General features: G+C 41.8%; 1 protein-coding gene across 1 annotated transcript in view; it reads right to left on the bottom strand.

The window, feature by feature from the left end:
• Window positions 1-2453: 2453 nt before the first annotated feature.
• SKOR2 (SKI family transcriptional corepressor 2) overlaps window positions 2454-18779 on the bottom strand; it is a 65057-nt gene continuing 48731 nt past the window's right edge. Inside the window, 5 exon segments of the mRNA XM_060761226.2 lie at window positions 2454-3314; window positions 7740-7805; window positions 9144-9211; window positions 12110-12208; window positions 12644-12709. Coding sequence (XP_060617209.2) covers window positions 7743-7805; window positions 9144-9211; window positions 12110-12208; window positions 12644-12709 — 296 coding nt within the window. The 3' untranslated portion in view covers window positions 2454-3314; window positions 7740-7742.

Here is an 18779-nt window from a genome sequence, read left to right as displayed (position 1 = left end):
TGCAGATACTATCAGTCTCAAAAGATAAGCAGCAGCTGAGTGTGGAGGTTAATAAATAAACAAGCCATGACTCTATGTAGTACCTTATCGCCCAAAGGGAGAAAGTGGGGAATGCCTTGGCCTTTCTTCCCTCTATTCAAAGGGAACTCCCAGATTCCCAGATTTTATAGTTTACTCTGCCTTGGTTTTATATGTTCAGGATAAAGATAAGATAAAATGCCATACTCATAAAGTGTTTTCTTCCAGTAAGCTTGTTTCATGGGTGAAGACGTATAATTGGACTCAATGACTTCATTCTCCTCTAATGATATGAAATGACTCACTGGGTTTCACCTAAAGAGTTTCAATATACCTTACCAAAGGGGCAAAGGTCTGCCATGGCAGGGGGTTGGACTGGATGGCCCAAGAGGTCTGTTCCAACTCTATGATTCTATGATTCGATTGTCGGAGGCTTTCATGGCCAGAATCACTGGATGGTTGTAGGTTTTTCAGGCTATATGGGCATGTTCTAGAAGCATTCTCTCCTGACATTTTGCCTGCGTCTATGGCAGGCATCCTCCCAACCTGAGATCAGATTACGTTTTTATCTAGGTGACAAAAATGATTTGTTTTTACTAACTGTTATGATCTTATATGATATGTCAATGTTTTTAAATGTTTTTATGATGTTGTTGGGCATTGGATTGCTGCCTTGTGAACCGCCTTGAGTCACCTGCGGGGCTGAGAGGGGCAGTATATAAATATAGCAAACAAACAAACAAGCCTCTGAGGATGCGTACCATATATGCCAGGAAAACGTCAGGAGAGAATGCTTCTAGAACATGGCCATATAGCCTGAAAAACCTACAACAACCCATGCTATGTCTCTGTCTCTGTCTCTGTCTCTATCAATAAAAATGTAGTGTTCATTTGTGGGATTAACATAACCAAAAACCACTGGACGAATTGACACCAAATTTGGACACAATACACCGATCAGGCCAATGAGTGACCATTGCTCATAAAAAAACCCTGAAAAACACAGCAGAAGAGACTAAAAAAAGCCAAAAACCAAAAAAATACATTACTCTTGGGAATCAGCCTGTGTTTGTGTTTCAGGATCCTGATGTGGGAAATGATGAGGGAAATGATGGTGCCGAGGCTGAGGTACAAGATGGAGATGGTTTGGTCAATGATTTTCAAACAGACAATAACAGAGGGGCCCCACTGCAGAGGGCATTTTCTCATGAGAATATCCCTGGGCCTAGCAATGATAATTCACTTCCTCTCTGTGAGCTTTTAAGATTTGGGTTTGGGAAACAATCTGACACCTGGAAATTTTAATGAGCAGCCAGAGCAGCCAGATAAGGAGCTGAAGAATAGGCGGCTAGAGATTAGCCAAGATTAGCAACAATCTCAGTATTTACGTCGCTCCAAAAGGCTGTGTCTGATAAAGGGAAAATGTGGAGGGAAACAAAACCAATTTCTGAGTTTTGGGATTTAAAGTTTGCTTCAAGGGAAAACCTGTCAGATCAGGCATCGTTTGAAAACCAAGTTCTTGTGCCATGAAAGTCTTGTTCAAGGGATCTTGTTTCTGTGGAGTTTTTTAAGCCTTTTGGATTGTCTTTGCATCCTGCTTGATTCATGTCCAGATTTATGCTGTCTTGGATTGCCTGTATTTCATGTGTGGACATTGCTTTGGGTTACTACTGTTTATGGACTAATACTTTTTGGAACCTTCTGATTTTCTTACAAGCATTTATTTCTTCTGGTTATTTACTAAGCTTCAATAAAAGGAGATTTGGTTCTTCACTCTTCATGTGGTGCGTTTTAAGTCAGAGGGCTTCTTCCAGACCTGGAGTGCAACAAAACCACATATATACACATATACACAAATATATACACACACAAAACACATATACACAGACTGGGCTATGGCAACGCGTGGCAGGGGATGGCTAGTATCTACATAAGTAAAGTATAAATACATGTATGTTTGTTCTACAAAGTCTCCTCTATGTCTTGATGGATTGAGACCACATTTGGTACATATACCCTTCATAATCCAGATTTTTTTTGTCGTGTCAGGAGCGACCTGAGAAACTGCAAGTAGTTTCTGGTGTGAGAGAATTGGCCCTCTGCAAGGACGTTGCCCAGGGGATGCCTGGATGATTTGATGTTTATCATCCTTGTGGGAGGTTGCTCTCATGTCCCCACATGAGGAGCTGGAGCTGATAGAGGGAGCTCATCCGCCTCTCCCCAGATTCGAACCCGCAACCTGTCGGTCTTCAGTCCTGCCAGCACAGGGGATTAACCCACTGCACCACCGGTGGCTCTCATAATCCAGATACATACTCTAGTTTCAAATTAATGAATAACCAACACAGTTTCCCCCTAAATGTGGCAAGTGAGAGCACAAGGAGACAGGTTAAGCAAATGCACACAATGATTGAATTGTACGAAAGCACCAACTATTGCATCATATAGTTTTGTGTTTTTATTATAGACTTCTTTTTATCCACATGAATGTTAAAGAAACTACAACAGAGTTAAATACCTTTTTTTAATCTCAGTGGTTATATTTTTTTTTAAATTACACTCAATAATAAATTGTAAAATATTTCCAGAAGAGTACAATCTTCATTCATACAGCAGGCAAAATACCAGGAGAGAATGGACAGAGTCTGGGAAGGGATGAGGGAATTGTTTTGGGTTGGGCTGGAATGGATGTATGGGATCCTTGAAGTTTCCAGGTTGCTTTCAGAAAGCCCTGGATATGGCTAATGCTCTTCCATTGGGACTTCTTGATGTAATGCTTGCCCATGATTGTTGTTGTTTGGGGATTTTTTTTTCTGAATCACATTCCTCTCCAGAAAAGAATCACTTCCCAAAAAGCAAAATAGCATAACTCTAAAACGCTTTTCATGGCATAGGACGGAGAGGTGCCAGGGAGTTCTTTGCATGGGTTTATCCACACGACCAGGTCAAAAGCCTTTTCACAGTTTCTATCAAGTTCAGGAGTAGTCCTTCTAAAAACACCAAACCGAACTTTGGTACCACCGAAAAGATCCAAGACAAGCATTCTTGAATGTGTTCCATGTCCCCCTTCCTTTTCTGTTGTCTTAAAAAAATCAATAAATGGCTGCTACATTCTAATTTACATGGGTTGTCCATGAAGCTTTGAGGTCACTTGTCCTTAGGTTGAGTGGAACCTGGTTTATTTCTTTGTTCCTTTTGTTTTTGTTTTAAACCCAAAGCCCTTCCATTTTCAGTCTTTAGGTAAGTCTGAATTCAGAGTGATGGGTGGTATCTTACAAGAAGTTCTGACGCACCTGCTGTAAGGAGAAAGAAAAGAAAACATTACCAAACTCTGAGCCCACTGGTTCATCTATCTATATAAATAAAAATGTAATGTTCGTTTGTGGGATTAACAGAACTAAAAAACCACTGGGGGAACTGAAACCAAATTTGGACACAAGACACCTAACAACCCAATGTATGTCCTTCACTCAAAAAAATTGATTTTGTCATTTGGGAGTTGTAGTTGCTGGGATTTATAGTTCACCTACAACCAAAGAGCATTCTGAACCCCACCAATGATGGAATTGAACCAAACTTGGCACACAGAACTCCCAGGACCAACAGAAAATACTGGAAGGGTTTGGTGGGCAGTGTCCTTTGGTTTTGGAGTTGTAGTTCACCTACATGCAGAGATCACTGTGGATTCAAACAATGATGGATCTAGACCAAATTCTACACAAATACTCAATATGCCCAAATGTGAACACTGGTAGAGTTTGGGGAAAATAGAATCTTGACATTTGGGAGTGGTAGTTGCTGGGATTTATAGTTCACCAACAATCACAGAACATTCTGAACTCCACCAACGATAGAATTGGGCCAAACCTCCCACACAGAACCCCCATGTGGGCCACAGCAACGTGTGGCAGGGGATGGCTAGTAGAATCATAGAATCAAAGAGTTGGAAGAGACCTCTTGGGCCATCCAGTCCAACCCCCTGCCAAGAAGCAATAATATTGCATTCAAATCACCCCTGACAGATGGCCATCCAGCCTCTGTTTAAAAGCCTCCAAAGAGGGAGCCTCCACCACACTCTGGGGCAGAGAGTTCCACTGCTGAACGGCTCTCACAGTCAGGAAGTTCTTCCTCATGTTCAGATGGAATCTCCTCTCTTGTAGTTTGAAGCCATTGTTCCTCGTCCTAATCTCCATGGAAGCAGTAAACAAGCTTGCTCCTTTCTCCCTGTGGTTGTACATCTTATCACAGAAACTGCAATTAATTAAATTATATGAAAGTGCACCCAAGGACTGAAGCCAGCCAACCCAAGTGTAACTGAATCCATACTGGACTGCATCAGCCAGCAATTCCTCAACATTGGCAGTGCCAGTCAGAGCTAGTGGGAAGTGCCAGCTCAACAATATCTAGAAGTGTTGTCGAAGTCCTTCATGGCCAGAATCACTGGGTTGCTGTGAGTTTTCCAGGCTGTATGGCTATGTTCCAGAGGCATTCTCTCCTGATGTTTCACCCACATCTATGGAAGACATCCTCAGAAATTGTGAAGTCTCTTGGAAACTAGGCAAGTGAGGTTTATGTACCTATGGAATGTCCAGGGTGAGAGAAAGAACTCTTGTCTGTATGAATGTTGCAATTGATGACCTTGATTAGCATTGAGTAGCCTTGCAGCTTCATAGAATCATAGAATCAAAGAGTTGGAAGAGACCTCATGGTCCATCCAGTCCTACCCCCTGCCAAGAAGCAGGAATATTGCATTCAAATCACCCCTTACAGATGGCTATCCAGCCTCTGTTTAAAAGCTTCCAAAGAAGGAGCCTCCACCACACTCCGGGACAGAGAGTTCCACTGCTGAAAGGCTCTCACAGTCAGGAAGTTCTTCCTCATGTTCAGATGGAATCTCCTTTCTTGTAGTTTGAAGCCATTGTTCCGCGTCCTAGTCTCCAGGGAAGCAGGAAACAAGCTTGCTCCCTCCTCCCCCCTGTGACTTCCTCTCACATATTTATACATGGCTATCATATCTCCTCTCAGCCTTCTCTTCTTCAGGCTAAACATGCCCAGCTCCTTAAGCCGCTCCTCATAGGGCTTGTTCTCCAGACCCTTGATCATTTTAGTTGCCCTCCTCTGGACACATTCCAGCTTGTCAATCTCTCTCTTGAATTGTGGTGCCCATAATTGGACACAAATCCTAGCTGTTTCCTGCCTGGGGAAATTCTTTGTTGGGAGGTGTTAGCTGGCCCTAATTGTTTCATGTCTGGAATTGCTCATAGCAGAGCATGTGATGGACCAACCGGGACACAGCATATTATTGGAGAACACAGAAATGCTGGACCACTCTAACAACCACCATGTCAGACTACACAAAGAAGCATGTGGATAATTTCAACAGAAAGGAGGAAACCTTTCTAGCTACCAGTATTGAAGAACACCAGGATCAAGACAATAAATAAAGAGCAATGCTCAGAAAACTGGGGAATTCCAGACATGAAACAATCAGGACCAGCTAACACATCCCAACAAAGGATTCCCCCAGGCAGCAAGCACCCAAGCCTTAAAGTTGCAAGGCTTTGCAATGCTAATCAAGGTAATTAACTGCAACATTTACACTTGCCTCCAACCGACAGGAGTTCTTTCTCCCACCCTGGACCTTCCACAGATATACAAACCTCACTTGCTTAGATTCCAATATACCTCACACCCTCTGAGGATGCCTGCCATAGATGTGGCAAAATGTCAGGAGATAATGCTTGTGGAACATGGCCATGCAGGCTGTTAAGAATTGTGGAAGTTGAAGTCCAAAACACCTGGAGGGCCCAAGTTTCCTCATGTCTGGGATAGATAGACGTCCAGTGAAGACTTGAGGATTGCCACTTCTGAATACGAAGCAACCAATTGTCTTTATTAGAGTGGTGTCCAGAAATGTTTGGGTTTTGCACAGTGAGCCTGACCTCCGTTTCTGAACACTAGACAGTCGCCAACATGTTGCTGATGAGGAAAAAGAGCAGGATTGATCCAGGCATGGATGGTGTGGTGTGGATAGGACTCCTACCAACATGCTTAGTCCTAAAAGTTTCCAAATGGCTCTCCATGGATGCAGAATAACCCATACATGTCAGTCAGAGAGAAAAAGAAATAACTTATGGTAAGTTGGACCTTGCTGGAGTCTCTATAAAGCCTAGACTCTCAGCTTTACTGATTTGTGGTTCACAGGAGAATACGTCCATATCGGACTCCAAAGCAGCTTTGTCTCTTTGGCCGGGGCTTACAGAGAATCGGAAACTGTTTCTAAAAACTACCGCTCAAAAAATCCATGTCTTTCCCTGCTTGGTTGCTTTGGTTAATCATTTAAGTGAACACTAATCTCAGAATAGCAGCGCAGTTTGCTTTACGGAAACAATCTCTGCTGCCGGTCAAAAAGGCATGTGTCAAGGCAAGACACACAGCATGAGAAATGGGTTCCCAGTGCTGTTCACTCTGTATGAAGACTAAGCACTGGGTTATTTTTTTCAGACTTCATTTTTGGCCTACTTATTATGTATTTAACTAATTTCCGTCCTGCCTTTCTCACAGTCTGGGATGTCAGGCAGCTTATGGATGCTGGGGCATTATGTCCCTTTAGGGCAAGGGTTCTCAACCTTCCTAATGCCGTGACCCCTTAATACAGTTCCTCATGTTGTGACCCCCAACCATAAAATTATTTTCATTGCTACTTCATAACTGTAATTTTGCTACTGTTATGAATAGTAATGCAAATATCCGATATGCAGGGTGTATTTTTATTCACTAGACTAAATTTGGCACAAATACACAATAAGCCCAAATATGAATACTAGTGTGGTTGGGGTGGATTGATTTTGTCATTTGGGAGTTGTAGTTGCTGGGATTTATAGTTAACCTGTAATCAAAGAGCATTCTGAACACCACCAATGATGGGAATGAACCAAACTTGGCACATAGAATTCCCATGGCCAACAGAAAATACTGGAAGTATTTGGTGGGCATTGACCTTGCGTTTTGGAGTTGTAGTTCACCTTCATCCAGAAAGTACTGGACTCAAACAATGATGGATATGGACCAAACTTGGTAGAAATATTCAATATGCCCAGATGTGAACACTGGTGGAGTTTGGGGAAAATAGATTTTGACCTTGAGTTTTGGAGTCGTAGTTCACCTAAATCCAGAGAGCACTGTGGACTCAAACAATGATGGATTTGGACCAAATTTGGCATGAATACTCAATACACCCAAATGTGAACACTGGTGGAGGTTGTGAAAATAGACCTTGACATTTGGGAGTTGTAGTTGCTGGGATTTATAGTTCACCAACAATCAAAGAGCATTCTGAACCCCACCAAGGATAGAGTTGGGCCAAACTTCCTACACAGAACCCCATGATCAACCGAAAATAGTGTTTTTTGATGGTCTTAGGCAACCCCTCTGACACTCCCTCATGACCCCCTCACCCTGGAGTCCTGACCCCCAGGTTGAGAAACCCCCAAGTGTTAGGAATTGTGGAAGTTTGCCCATGCCTGCTATATAGTGAACTTTTGACTGTGTTTTTCAGTGAGAACTTTACATTAGATATATACAGAATTCCTAGTGTTCTTTGTTCCAAACGCTCAAATGTTCACCAAGACACCATCCAAAGTTGTATAGTGAATTTAACACTCGCTACAACATCCAACAACAGTAACAACTGAGTTTCTAATGCAATCATGCTTGCTCACCTTTTAGCTTTTGCTGAGATGTGCTCCGAGTTTTTCTTTCCTGATCAAGCTTGCTGCATAGGGAATCTGCAAAGGACACAGAAAGCCAGAAGGTGAAGATGTGATGCAAGCAACCATGAAAATGAACAAAATCTGGCTACCAATATTAAAAAACTCTAAAATTACAACAGCAAAACAACAGAGTGTAAACCATCAGGCACATCTAATCACCTCTCAACAAAAGATTTCCCCAGGCACTGCCAAGCCATCAAATGCTAATTAAGGTGGTCAGTTGAAACATTCACACCTAGCTCCAGCAGACAAGAGTCCTTTGTCACACCCTGGTCATTCTACAGATATATAAACCCATTTTCCTACTTCCAACAGACCTCACTACCTCTGAGGATGCTTGCCAGAGATGCAGGCAAAACATCAGGAGAAAATGCCTCCAGAATATGGCCATATAACCCAGAAAAACCTACAACAACCCAGTGATTGTGGCCATGAAAGCCTTCGACAATACATATTACAAGATTCCTTTGCATACAAATCAACAAGATTCAGCTATATGTATTATCACCATTCAACAATTTATTTAAGAGGTGAACTCTAACTGGGACTAACCAACAGGATTCTGGCCCTTCAGTCAGACATTCACCAGTCCCTTCAATTTGCCACTTAATTCTCTCATATTGCAGGAATTGCACAACGATAAGCAAACTTTACAACAGGGTCATAGTTGGTTGCACAGTGTTGTTCTTCAGCAGAAAGATTCCGTAATGTCATCATCAAGTAACTACTTGCACGTAGGTTTACACTATGTAATGTGATTTAGGATATCAGCAAGAATCTCACTACATTGCCTTCAACAAGTAGTTCCCACATCTGTTGTCTGCAACCTCACTTTGTTCGGGAAGATAATTTCCTGTGGCAAGGGATGTGCAACAGAGGAGAAAGACTGTCTTGCCAATTTCCCAATTACTGGGGAAGCCAGGAAAGTCATTCGTTCAGGAAGTCGTAAAAAGCTGCGGACAAAAAGCCGAAAATGAAAGCTATCGATCCAACATTATTTCAGTCTCCAGATTTACACTGTTTGCTTGCTGGAGTCCTGGAGGGTGTAGTAATAACTCGGAGGCAGAAGAGGGCACTGGGAGACCGAGCTGCAGGTCCAGAACACCACAAAGCAATGGGATTGTGTGGCCTGCGCTGCAAGACATTTCTCCTACCCAATGTTCATTTGGACATGCTTCCCTCAGAACTTATGGTGGTCAATTGACCAGGAAACAAGTTTCCTATGCTCTACTACACTTTGTAGTGCTAGAGTGCAACACCCTCCCTATTCTGAATTAGTATTGCATTGCTATCAATATGTTGAAAAGTAAAGAACTTTAATCTTAATATTTTTAACAAGGGAAGATATCTTACGATTTGTAATTGTTGAACCATTTCTTCTCTGTAGGCCAATTCACGCTTCATCTGGTCTTGAAAATTATCTTGGGAAAGAGGAAAGAAAAGAAAGAAATGTAGAAAATAATGCTAATGGAAGGATTTGAATTACAAACAACTAAGCAACCAAATCATGCAGGTAGTTAATTCTGGAAAATATATCTGTTTGCTTCATCTCTGAGAATGTTGCATTGCTGGAGGAACTGAATATTCGCTATTGAAAACAGCAAAAGTTACTAAATTAAATATGTACAGTTACAAGATCATAATAAGCCATTGTGTTGCACAAAGCAAAAATGTTAAGCTGCCATTTTGAACAGTTCAGGAGAAATGGAAGGTCTACATACAATGAAACCCTGTATATGTCTTCAACAGTAGCACCCAGACCCCTTCTAAATTACTATATAACTCAGTTTCCAACAGACTTCACAACCTCTGAGAATGCCTTCCATAGATGTGGGTGAAACATCAGGAGAGAATGCTTCTGGAACACAGCCATACAGCCCAGAAAACTCACAGCAATCCAGTGATTGTTGCCATGAAGCCTTCAACAACACATATGTATGTATGATCCCACATGAGAAAGTGAGTCATTTGCACAATCTAAACATGTGGGCCATATTAAAAGATATGTAGAACTGGACCCTAAACTCAATAATGTTTACTTCTAAGCAAACACACAATGCTTTGAACTATGTCCATGCTTATCTAGGCATGTTTACTTAGGGGTTCCCATTCATACCTGGGATTCAGTTCTGATTACATGTTTCTAGGATCAGTTTCCCAAAGCAGGAAGCAATCCCCGTGATTGTTTATAGCCTGGCATTCGTTTTTCTTAATCTAGAGCAAAATTGACCACTGCTTTGTGGTAGATGACGGGAAGACCACACATTCTTCAAGCTGGCAAACGCTTCTGCCGCCGCTTCCTTGGTCAGCAGTACACCGCCATCTGTTTCCATTTGAGTTGACTTTTGTGTGGTTTCATTGCACGCTGTATTTACAGTAACGGGGAGGCGAGTCTTAAATTTTACTGTGGTGCAAAAGGATACAGGTGGAAATGACTATGGCAAATTTCCAAGCCACCGCACTGACATCACCTGGCAGGTAACTAATGTATGGTGATGCTTGCTAACCAATCTCTAACCAAGCAATTCAAATTTCCTTGTCTGGGATGATTTTCATTTCTTTTTACTGATATGACCCTCCATGTGGTCTTTCCGATGGCAGGATGAATTATGTTGCAGATTTTAAATTGCATTGTTTTGAATGTTGTGAGCTGCGTTGTGTCTCAATCAAGAGATACAAGCAGAACAAAAGTCAGAAAACCATAAACTAAAGAGAAGGTTTAATCTCCATTGGGCAGTGCAAAGATTTAATAACATGTCACAATAATGTATATTGTTTTCAATGTTTATTTATGTTTTATTGATTGCTTGTAATGTTTTATATCTGTCCCTTTGATGTTGTTGATTTTGTATTGCATTTTAATATATTTGAATCTGCTTTGGGTCCCTTTGCAGGAGAAAAGCGGCATGTAAATATAGTTGTTGTTGTTGTTGTTGTTGTTGTTATTATTATTAAAAACATTTTTTTTCAACCTGAGAGAAAATTACTCTAGAAATTTCAGTTTTCCAGTATTATTCTGTGGTTGACTTCTGACAACAAAGTTGCATTGGAAGACTTAGGCTGGATCTACACTGCTGTATATCCCAGGATCTGATCCCAGATTATCTGCTTTGAGCTGAATTATATGAGTCTACACTGCCAGATAATCTGGGATAAACAGATAATCTGGGATCAGATTCTGGGATATAGGGGAGAGTACACTACCTTGCACAGCTATATAGTCGAGACTATCCAATCAGATAAACTATATTATCTGCTTTGAACCGGATTATATGTGTCTACACTGCCAGATAATCTGGGATATTCAGGATATAGGATCAGATCATGGGATATACTCATATAATCCAGTTCAAAGCAGATAATGTGAATAATCCAGATTATCCAATCAGATTATCCACATTATCTGCCTTGAATTGGATTATATGAGTTTACACTGCCAAATAATCTAGGATAATCAGATAATTTGGGATCAGATCCTGGGATATAGGGCAGTGTACACTGCCTTACACTGCTACATAATCCAGATTATCCAATCAGATTATCCACATTATCTGCTTTGAACTGGATTATACGAGTCTACACGGCCAGATAATCTGGGATAAGAAGATAATCTGGGATTAGATCCTGGGATATAGGGCAGTGCACATTGGATAAGAATTATATGGCAATGTGCACTGCCCTATATCCCAGGATCTGATCCCGGATTACCTGATTATCCCAGATTATCTGGCAGTGTAGACTCCTATAATCCAGATAATGTGGATTATCTGATTGGATAATAAGAATTATATGGCAGTGTAAGGCAATCAGATAGTCCACATTATCTGGATTATATGAGTCTACACTGCCAGATAATCTGGGATAATCAGGTAATCTGTGATCAGATCCTGGTATATAGGGCAGTGTACACTTCACTTCACTTCACTTCACTTCACTTTATTTCTTAATTAGTCACTCTCCACCAAGGTGCTCCGAGCGACACAGTCTAAAAAAGCATTTACACTGCCTTACACTGCCATATAATCCAGATTAACCAATCACATAATCCACATTATCTGCTTTAAACTGGATCATATGAGTCTACACTACCATATAATCCAGTCCAAAGCAGATAACCTAGATTTTTTATGGCAGTGTAGAAGGGGGCGTAGAGATTTCTAGAGAGGTTGACATTGGTGAAGCTAGAGATTTTGAATAAGTCAAAACCACAAAAGTAGGGAGATGACTGTACTTAATTATCATGAGTTGTCCATCACCAAGACACAGTTTAGGACACAACAAAAGCCACAGGAAAGTCACAATAGTATGGTTCTCCTTACTGAATACTGGGAAAGAGGCCGTTCCTTTGAGGACCTGGAACTCCTGTTCTAGCCTTCTCCGCAGGTCGATCTGTTCAAACAAGACCTTCTGAAGCTCTTCTAGATCGAGAGGAGAAACAAAAAGCCTTTTTTGCTCATTGGTGGAAACAAATCTCCAAAGCCCACTTATCCGGGGAGCTCATAATTTTCAAAAAAAGGCAAAATATTTGTTGGCACGTGAAGGGTGGCAGTGGCATGATTTCCACAGGCCGGGGATAGATTTTTGTGCAGAAATCCATGAATATAAATCAATGCAATACATTATTTCAAAGTATTATAGCCCAGTGTCACGTATTGATTGATACATATGCATTAATCTCAATTATAGCCGCACAAAAGGTCCATATATTATTCATATGTTACTTGTCAAAGCTTAAAATATGGCGGGGAATAAAAAAAACATATTACCCTCAATTGTCTTCATATATACTACTCAAACAAAGGGATCTATATCAATTTATCTATATATAATTTCTCTCCCCACCCCGCCTTTACCTTTCCCCATGTTTTCGACATCCTTTTTCAGAGAATGAGGTGGATTGGTTTCCTGTATGGGTTCACCTTAATGAAGAGAGAAATACAAAGTTATTGATTTATGCCGAGGCAGCTTCTTATCAAATATCAGGTTTCGTTCTGCATCCTCATCTAAAAGAGGGGCCTGCGGAGAAATAGGGCCAAATGTGATTTTAATGTGTGGAAGCCAAACCCTCCTGCTTTCGTTCATTCAGGATCCATCATGGTCTGTGAAAGGAGCATTACGTATCAATGAACTAAAATGTCCCTTTCCCCATTAAGAGTTCCATGTTACAAGGGTTGAATGAAAAGTAATGCTTCCACCTTCGTAACTCTGCAACAGATGGCAGTACTGGTATGCGGCAGGTACTGGCTTGTTCAGTAGACTCTCCTCTACAGTTCCATTTTGACGGGAAGCTTTAGCATTGAACGGTTGTGTTGTTAAAGTGTGAAATATGGAACCCTGCGCAGACGGTCGGTCAATGCAACTTAAGAAACGTGTTGTTGTTGTTCATTCGTTCAGTCATTTCCGACTCTTCGTGACCTCATGGACCAGCCCACGCCAGAGCTCCCTGTCGGCCGTCACCACCCCCAGCTCCTTCAAGGTCAAGCCAGTCACTTCAAGGATCTCATCAGGCCTGTAGCGAGGGGGGGGGGGTTAGGGGTTAGGGGTTCAAACCCCTCCCCCCCAAATTTTTCAGGTTAAAAAAAAATAAACCTGGTTTACACATGAATTTTACCTGGTTAACCTAATCCCCATGCTAAGTTTTTGAGATGCAAAAATTAAGAGTCCCTCCAGAACTGCAAGCACTATCTTAAGCAAATATTGACAATTTATTCACACTGTCATTACTTGCAGCAATAGCCGATGTAGTGAAGCAACCAAGTTGGGGGAGGCCAGACTTGGTGGAAGTGGTTGACAGGGGCAGAGCTGCAGGCTATTGAAGGCTGCTCTGCCCCCTGCTGTGTTCTTTGCTTCAGCGTGAGCTAAGAGGCAGGTTTCAACTCCCCCCCGCCCCAAAATTTTCAAACACGCCCCCCTGAAATTTTCACCCCCCCCCCAAATTTTCAATCCTCCCCGAAATTTTTTTCTGGCTACGGCCCTAGATCTCATCCATCCATCTTGCTCTTGGTCGGCCCCTCTTCCTTTTTCCTTCCATTTTCACCAGCATTGTTGTCCTCTCTAAGCTTTCCTGTCTCCTCATGATGTGGCCAAAGTACTTTGCCTCTAATATCCTTCCCTCCAGTGAGCACCTGTGCATTATTTCCTGGAGGATGGACTGGTTGGATCTTCTCGCAGTCCAAGGCACTCTCAGAACTTTCCTCCTGCACCACAGTTCAAAAGCATCTATCTTTCTTCGCTCAGCCTTCCCTATGGTCCAGCTATCACATCTGTAGGTGACTATGGGGAATACCATTGCTTTAACTATGTGGATTAAGCAATGTGCAGTCATTGAATTCTTGATAGCAGAAGGTGTCATCCCAAAGGAGATTCATCAGAGAATGCAAGCTGTTTATGGTGATTGCGTTGATGTGAGTACTATGTGTCATTGGGTCGTTAAAGATGTTGAGGTGACACCTTCTGCTGTCAAGAATTCAATGACTGCACATTGCTTAAGTCGCATTGACTGACCATCTGCGCAGGGTTCCATACGTTGCACTTTAACAACACAACCGTTCAATGCTAAGGCTTCCTGCCAAAATGGCACTGTAGAGAGAGTCTACTGAACAAGCCAGTACCTGCCGCATATCAGTACTGCCATCTGTTGAGGAATTAGGAAGGTGGAGGCATTACTTTTTATTCAACCCTCGTACTAGAGAACAGCTTCCTCTTTAAGCCCATTTTTAAATCTCTTTTCCTCTCCACCAACATTATGTTTTCTGTTCTTGAGTTCAGAGTAGAGTAACTGCTTTAGGACACAGTGATCAAGCATTTGGACAATGTGACCAGTCCAGTGGAGTTGATGACTTTTGGGGATGGCCACACAACAACAACATCATCATCAACAACAACAAATTGATATGTGAGTATCTGTTTACACATTTTGTCTCTCTCATATGTGTGTGTGAGCGTAGGCTGTGAATTTACATTTAAATTTAAAAATCCACATTGACTTAACCCACTTCCATAGGTCCATTGACTGAGACTTTTGGGGACAGCCGCACAGCAGCAACAACAACAACAACAACATATTGATATGTGAGCATCTGCTTATACATTTTCTCTCTCTCATATGTGTGTGTGAGTGTAGGCTGTGAATTTACATTTAAATTAAAATTTCACATTGTCTTAACACACTTCCATATGTCCATTGACTAAGGCTTTTGGGGATGGTCACACAATAACAACAACAACAACAACAGCAACAACAACATATTGATATGTGAATATCTGCTTACACATTTTCTCTCTCTCATATGTGTGTGTGAATGTAGGCTGTGAATTTACATTTACATTAAAAATTCCACATTGACTTAACCCACTTCCATAGGTCCATTGACGGAGACTTTTGGGAAAGGCTACACAACAACAACAACAACAACAACAACAACAACAACATATTGATATGTGAGTATCAGCCTACACATTTTCTCTCTCCCATTGTGTGTAGGCTGTGAATTTACATTTAAATTAAAAAATCCACATTGACTTAACCCACTTCCATAGGTCCACTGACTGAGACTTTTGGGGACGGCCACACAACAACAACAACAACATATTGATATGTGAGTATCTGATTACACATTTTCTCTCTCCCATATGTGTGTGTGTGGGCTGTAAATTTACATTTAAATAAAAAAAATCCACATTGACTTAACCCACTTCCGTAGGTCCACTGACTCAGACTTTTGTGGACGGCCACACAACAACAACAACAACAACATATTGATATTTGAGTATCTGCTTGCACATTTTCTCTCTCTCATATGTGTGTGTGTGAGTGTAGGCTGTGAATTTACATTTAAATAAAAAAATCCACATTGACTTAACCCACTTCCATAAGACCATTGACTGAGACTTTTGGGGACAGTCACACAACAATAACAACAACAACATATTGATATGTGAGCATCTGCTTACACATTTTCTCTCTCCCATATGTGTGTGTGTGGGCTGTGAATTTACATTTAAATAAAAAAAGATCCACATTGACTTAACCCATTTCCGTAGGTCCACTGACTCAGACTTTTGTGGATGGCCACACAACAACAACAACAACATATTGATATGTATCTGCTTACACTTTTTCTCTCTCTTGCTTGTGTGTGTGTGTGTGTTGGCTGTGAATTTACATTTAAATTTTAAAAATCCACATTGACTTAACCCACTTCCATAGGTCCACTGACTGAGACTTTTGGGGACGGCCACACAACAACAACAACAACAACAACAACAACAACAGCTGAAACCCATTCAGATCCTCAGCCAGAATGCCAGGTAAAAGGCTCTTCTTCTTAAGGCAGCTTAATGCTAAAAGAACTGGTTGAGATGTGAATCATCACATTTCTGGAAGTTGCAATTAAAAAAGTAACTTTCCCAAGCTCTGATCTGATCAGTTGGCCTTGGGCTATTCACTAAGGCTAAGTTTTACTGATCTTAAAGATAAAATGGAAAGAGAGGAGCTCTTTGGAGGGAGAGCAAGACACAAATCAGCAAAATGTCACTCCAGCACTTATCATGATGAGTTATTGCTACGAGACAAACTTCGGATTCATAGATATTTTAATAATATTTACCGTGGTGGGTTTATTTATTCCTGGTTCCTTGCTGATCAATGCCTGCTTGCATCCATCCTCAGTCTACAGCAATCGTATTATTGCAAATGAAGCATATTCAATAGCAATACTTGAGCTCTCTCCTCTCGATATTCACCGTATTAATGCAATTGAGCTTGGATAACCAGATGGACCTAGATGAGTGCCAGCACATCCATTATGCTCAGAAACAAGACTGCAAGAATTCATTCCAGGATGCTGTTTAAAGAGCTCAAGGTTGCTGTCCAGAGCAATTGTTTCGTCAGGAAATACATCCATAAATAACAGCATCAGTCATCCTTTGAAACTGAGCTCCACACCTCTGCAAATTTCTGTGGCTGTATCTTATGAAATCCTTTAATTCTCAATGCCCTGAACTACAAATCCCATGATTTCGTAAGAAGAGCTATAGCAGGCACAGGCTGGATCTACACTGCTATATGATGCAGTTTCTGAACCCAGATGATCCACTTTGCACTGGGTTATATGAGTCTAAAGGTTAAAGGTAGTCCCCTGACATTAAGTCCAGTCATGTCTGACTCTGGGGTGTGGTGCTCATCTCCATTTCTAAGCCGAAGAGCCAGCGTTGTCCATAGACACCTCCGAGATCATGTGGCCAGCATGACCGCATGGAGCGTCGTTACCTTCCCGCCGGAGCGGTACCTATTGATCTACTCACATTTGTATGTTTTCAAACTGCTAGGTTGGCAGAAGCTAGGGCTGACAGCAGAAGCTTCACACCGCCCCCTGGAATCGAACCTGCGACCTTTTGGTCAACAAGCTCAGCAGCTCAGTGCTTTAACCCACTGTGCAACTGGGTCTAAACTGCCATATAATCCACTTCAAAGCAGATAATCTGGATTCAGAAACTTGATTATGTATACAACAGTGTAGTTGGGGTCAAAGAGGAATCATCGGCTGCATCTACACTGTACAATTAATGCAGTTTAACACCTGCAATGACTCAATGCTATGCAACCCTGGGAGTTACAGTTTTGAGATATTTGAGAGCCACAACAAACTGCAACTCCCAAGAGTTCATGTTCGTTGAAGTGGTGTCAAACCGCATGCACTCTACAGTGTAGATCAGGCATGGGCAAACTTCGGCCTTCCAAGTATTTTGGACTTCAACTCCCACAATTCCTAACAGCCTCAGGCTCTTTCCTACCCCCCCCCCCCCCGCCACCTTAACCACATTTTTAATTTTACATCAAATGAACCCATTTTGAAATTTAGATTTACAACACATTTCATTCTCTCTCCAGTTCATAACCATCTGTCTTATGGTTTAATAAATCAGGGTTGTTGGTGATTTTGTTTCACTGTAATTTTGCAAGGTAACTAAAATTGAATGCACCTTAATATGTCCATGCAAACACATTTCAGTGCATATTTAACACAACTGTAGTAAAGCGTAAAGCCATTCTTGTATTTCAGTAACTTTGTGTTTTTCCTGATAATTGATATCACTGAGGCAAAAAGCTATTTTGAACGTAGAAGAGGACATTGAACTTGTTCAACTCTAGAAGTCTTTACATTATGGGGGTTTTAAGTTTTTCTACAACTTCCAGAACAACTCCAGATTTTACAGATATAAATAAGTGAATAATAATCTGAATCTTTTAGATATTGGATGAGAAAGAATCCATTACTGGTACTTATACTTTCATGACCTTCTTTATGCAATTGGAATTAACTCTTGAGCAGTGGTTCCCAATCATTTTATGACCAGGGACCACTTGACCAAGGACCACCTTGACAAAGGACCACTAGACCAGGGACTACTTTGACCAGGGACCACTTTGACCAGGCACCACTTGATCAGGGATCAGCTTGATCAGGCACCATCTTGACCAGGGACCACTTGACCAGGGACCACTTTGCCCAGGTGCCACTTTGCCCAGGGACCACTTTGACCAGGGACCACTTTGACCAGGAACCACCTTGGTCAGGGACAACTTGACCAGGCACCACTTTGACCAGGGACCACTTTGCCCAGGTGCCACTTTGACCAGGGACCACTTTGACCAGGAACCACTTTGACCAAGCACCAATTTGACCAGGAACCACCTTGGTCAGGGACCACTTTGACCAGGGACCACCTTGACCAGGGACCACCTTGACCAGGGACCACTTTGACCAGGAACCACTTTGACCAGGGACCACCTTGGTCAGAGACAACTTGACCAGGCACCACTTTGACCAGGGACCACTCGACCAGGGACTACTTTGACCAGGCACCACATTGACCAGGCAGCAAGTTGACTAGGGACCACTCAACCAGGAACCACTTGACCAGGGACCACCTTAGCCAGGAACAACTTGACCAGGGACCACTTTGACCAGGCACCATTTTGACCAG

Source organism: Anolis sagrei, chromosome 2, assembly GCF_037176765.1.
Source record: "Anolis sagrei isolate rAnoSag1 chromosome 2, rAnoSag1.mat, whole genome shotgun sequence".
Lineage (NCBI taxonomy): Eukaryota > Metazoa > Chordata > Lepidosauria > Squamata > Dactyloidae > Anolis > Anolis sagrei.
This window is presented reverse-complemented; position numbering and strand designations above follow the sequence as displayed.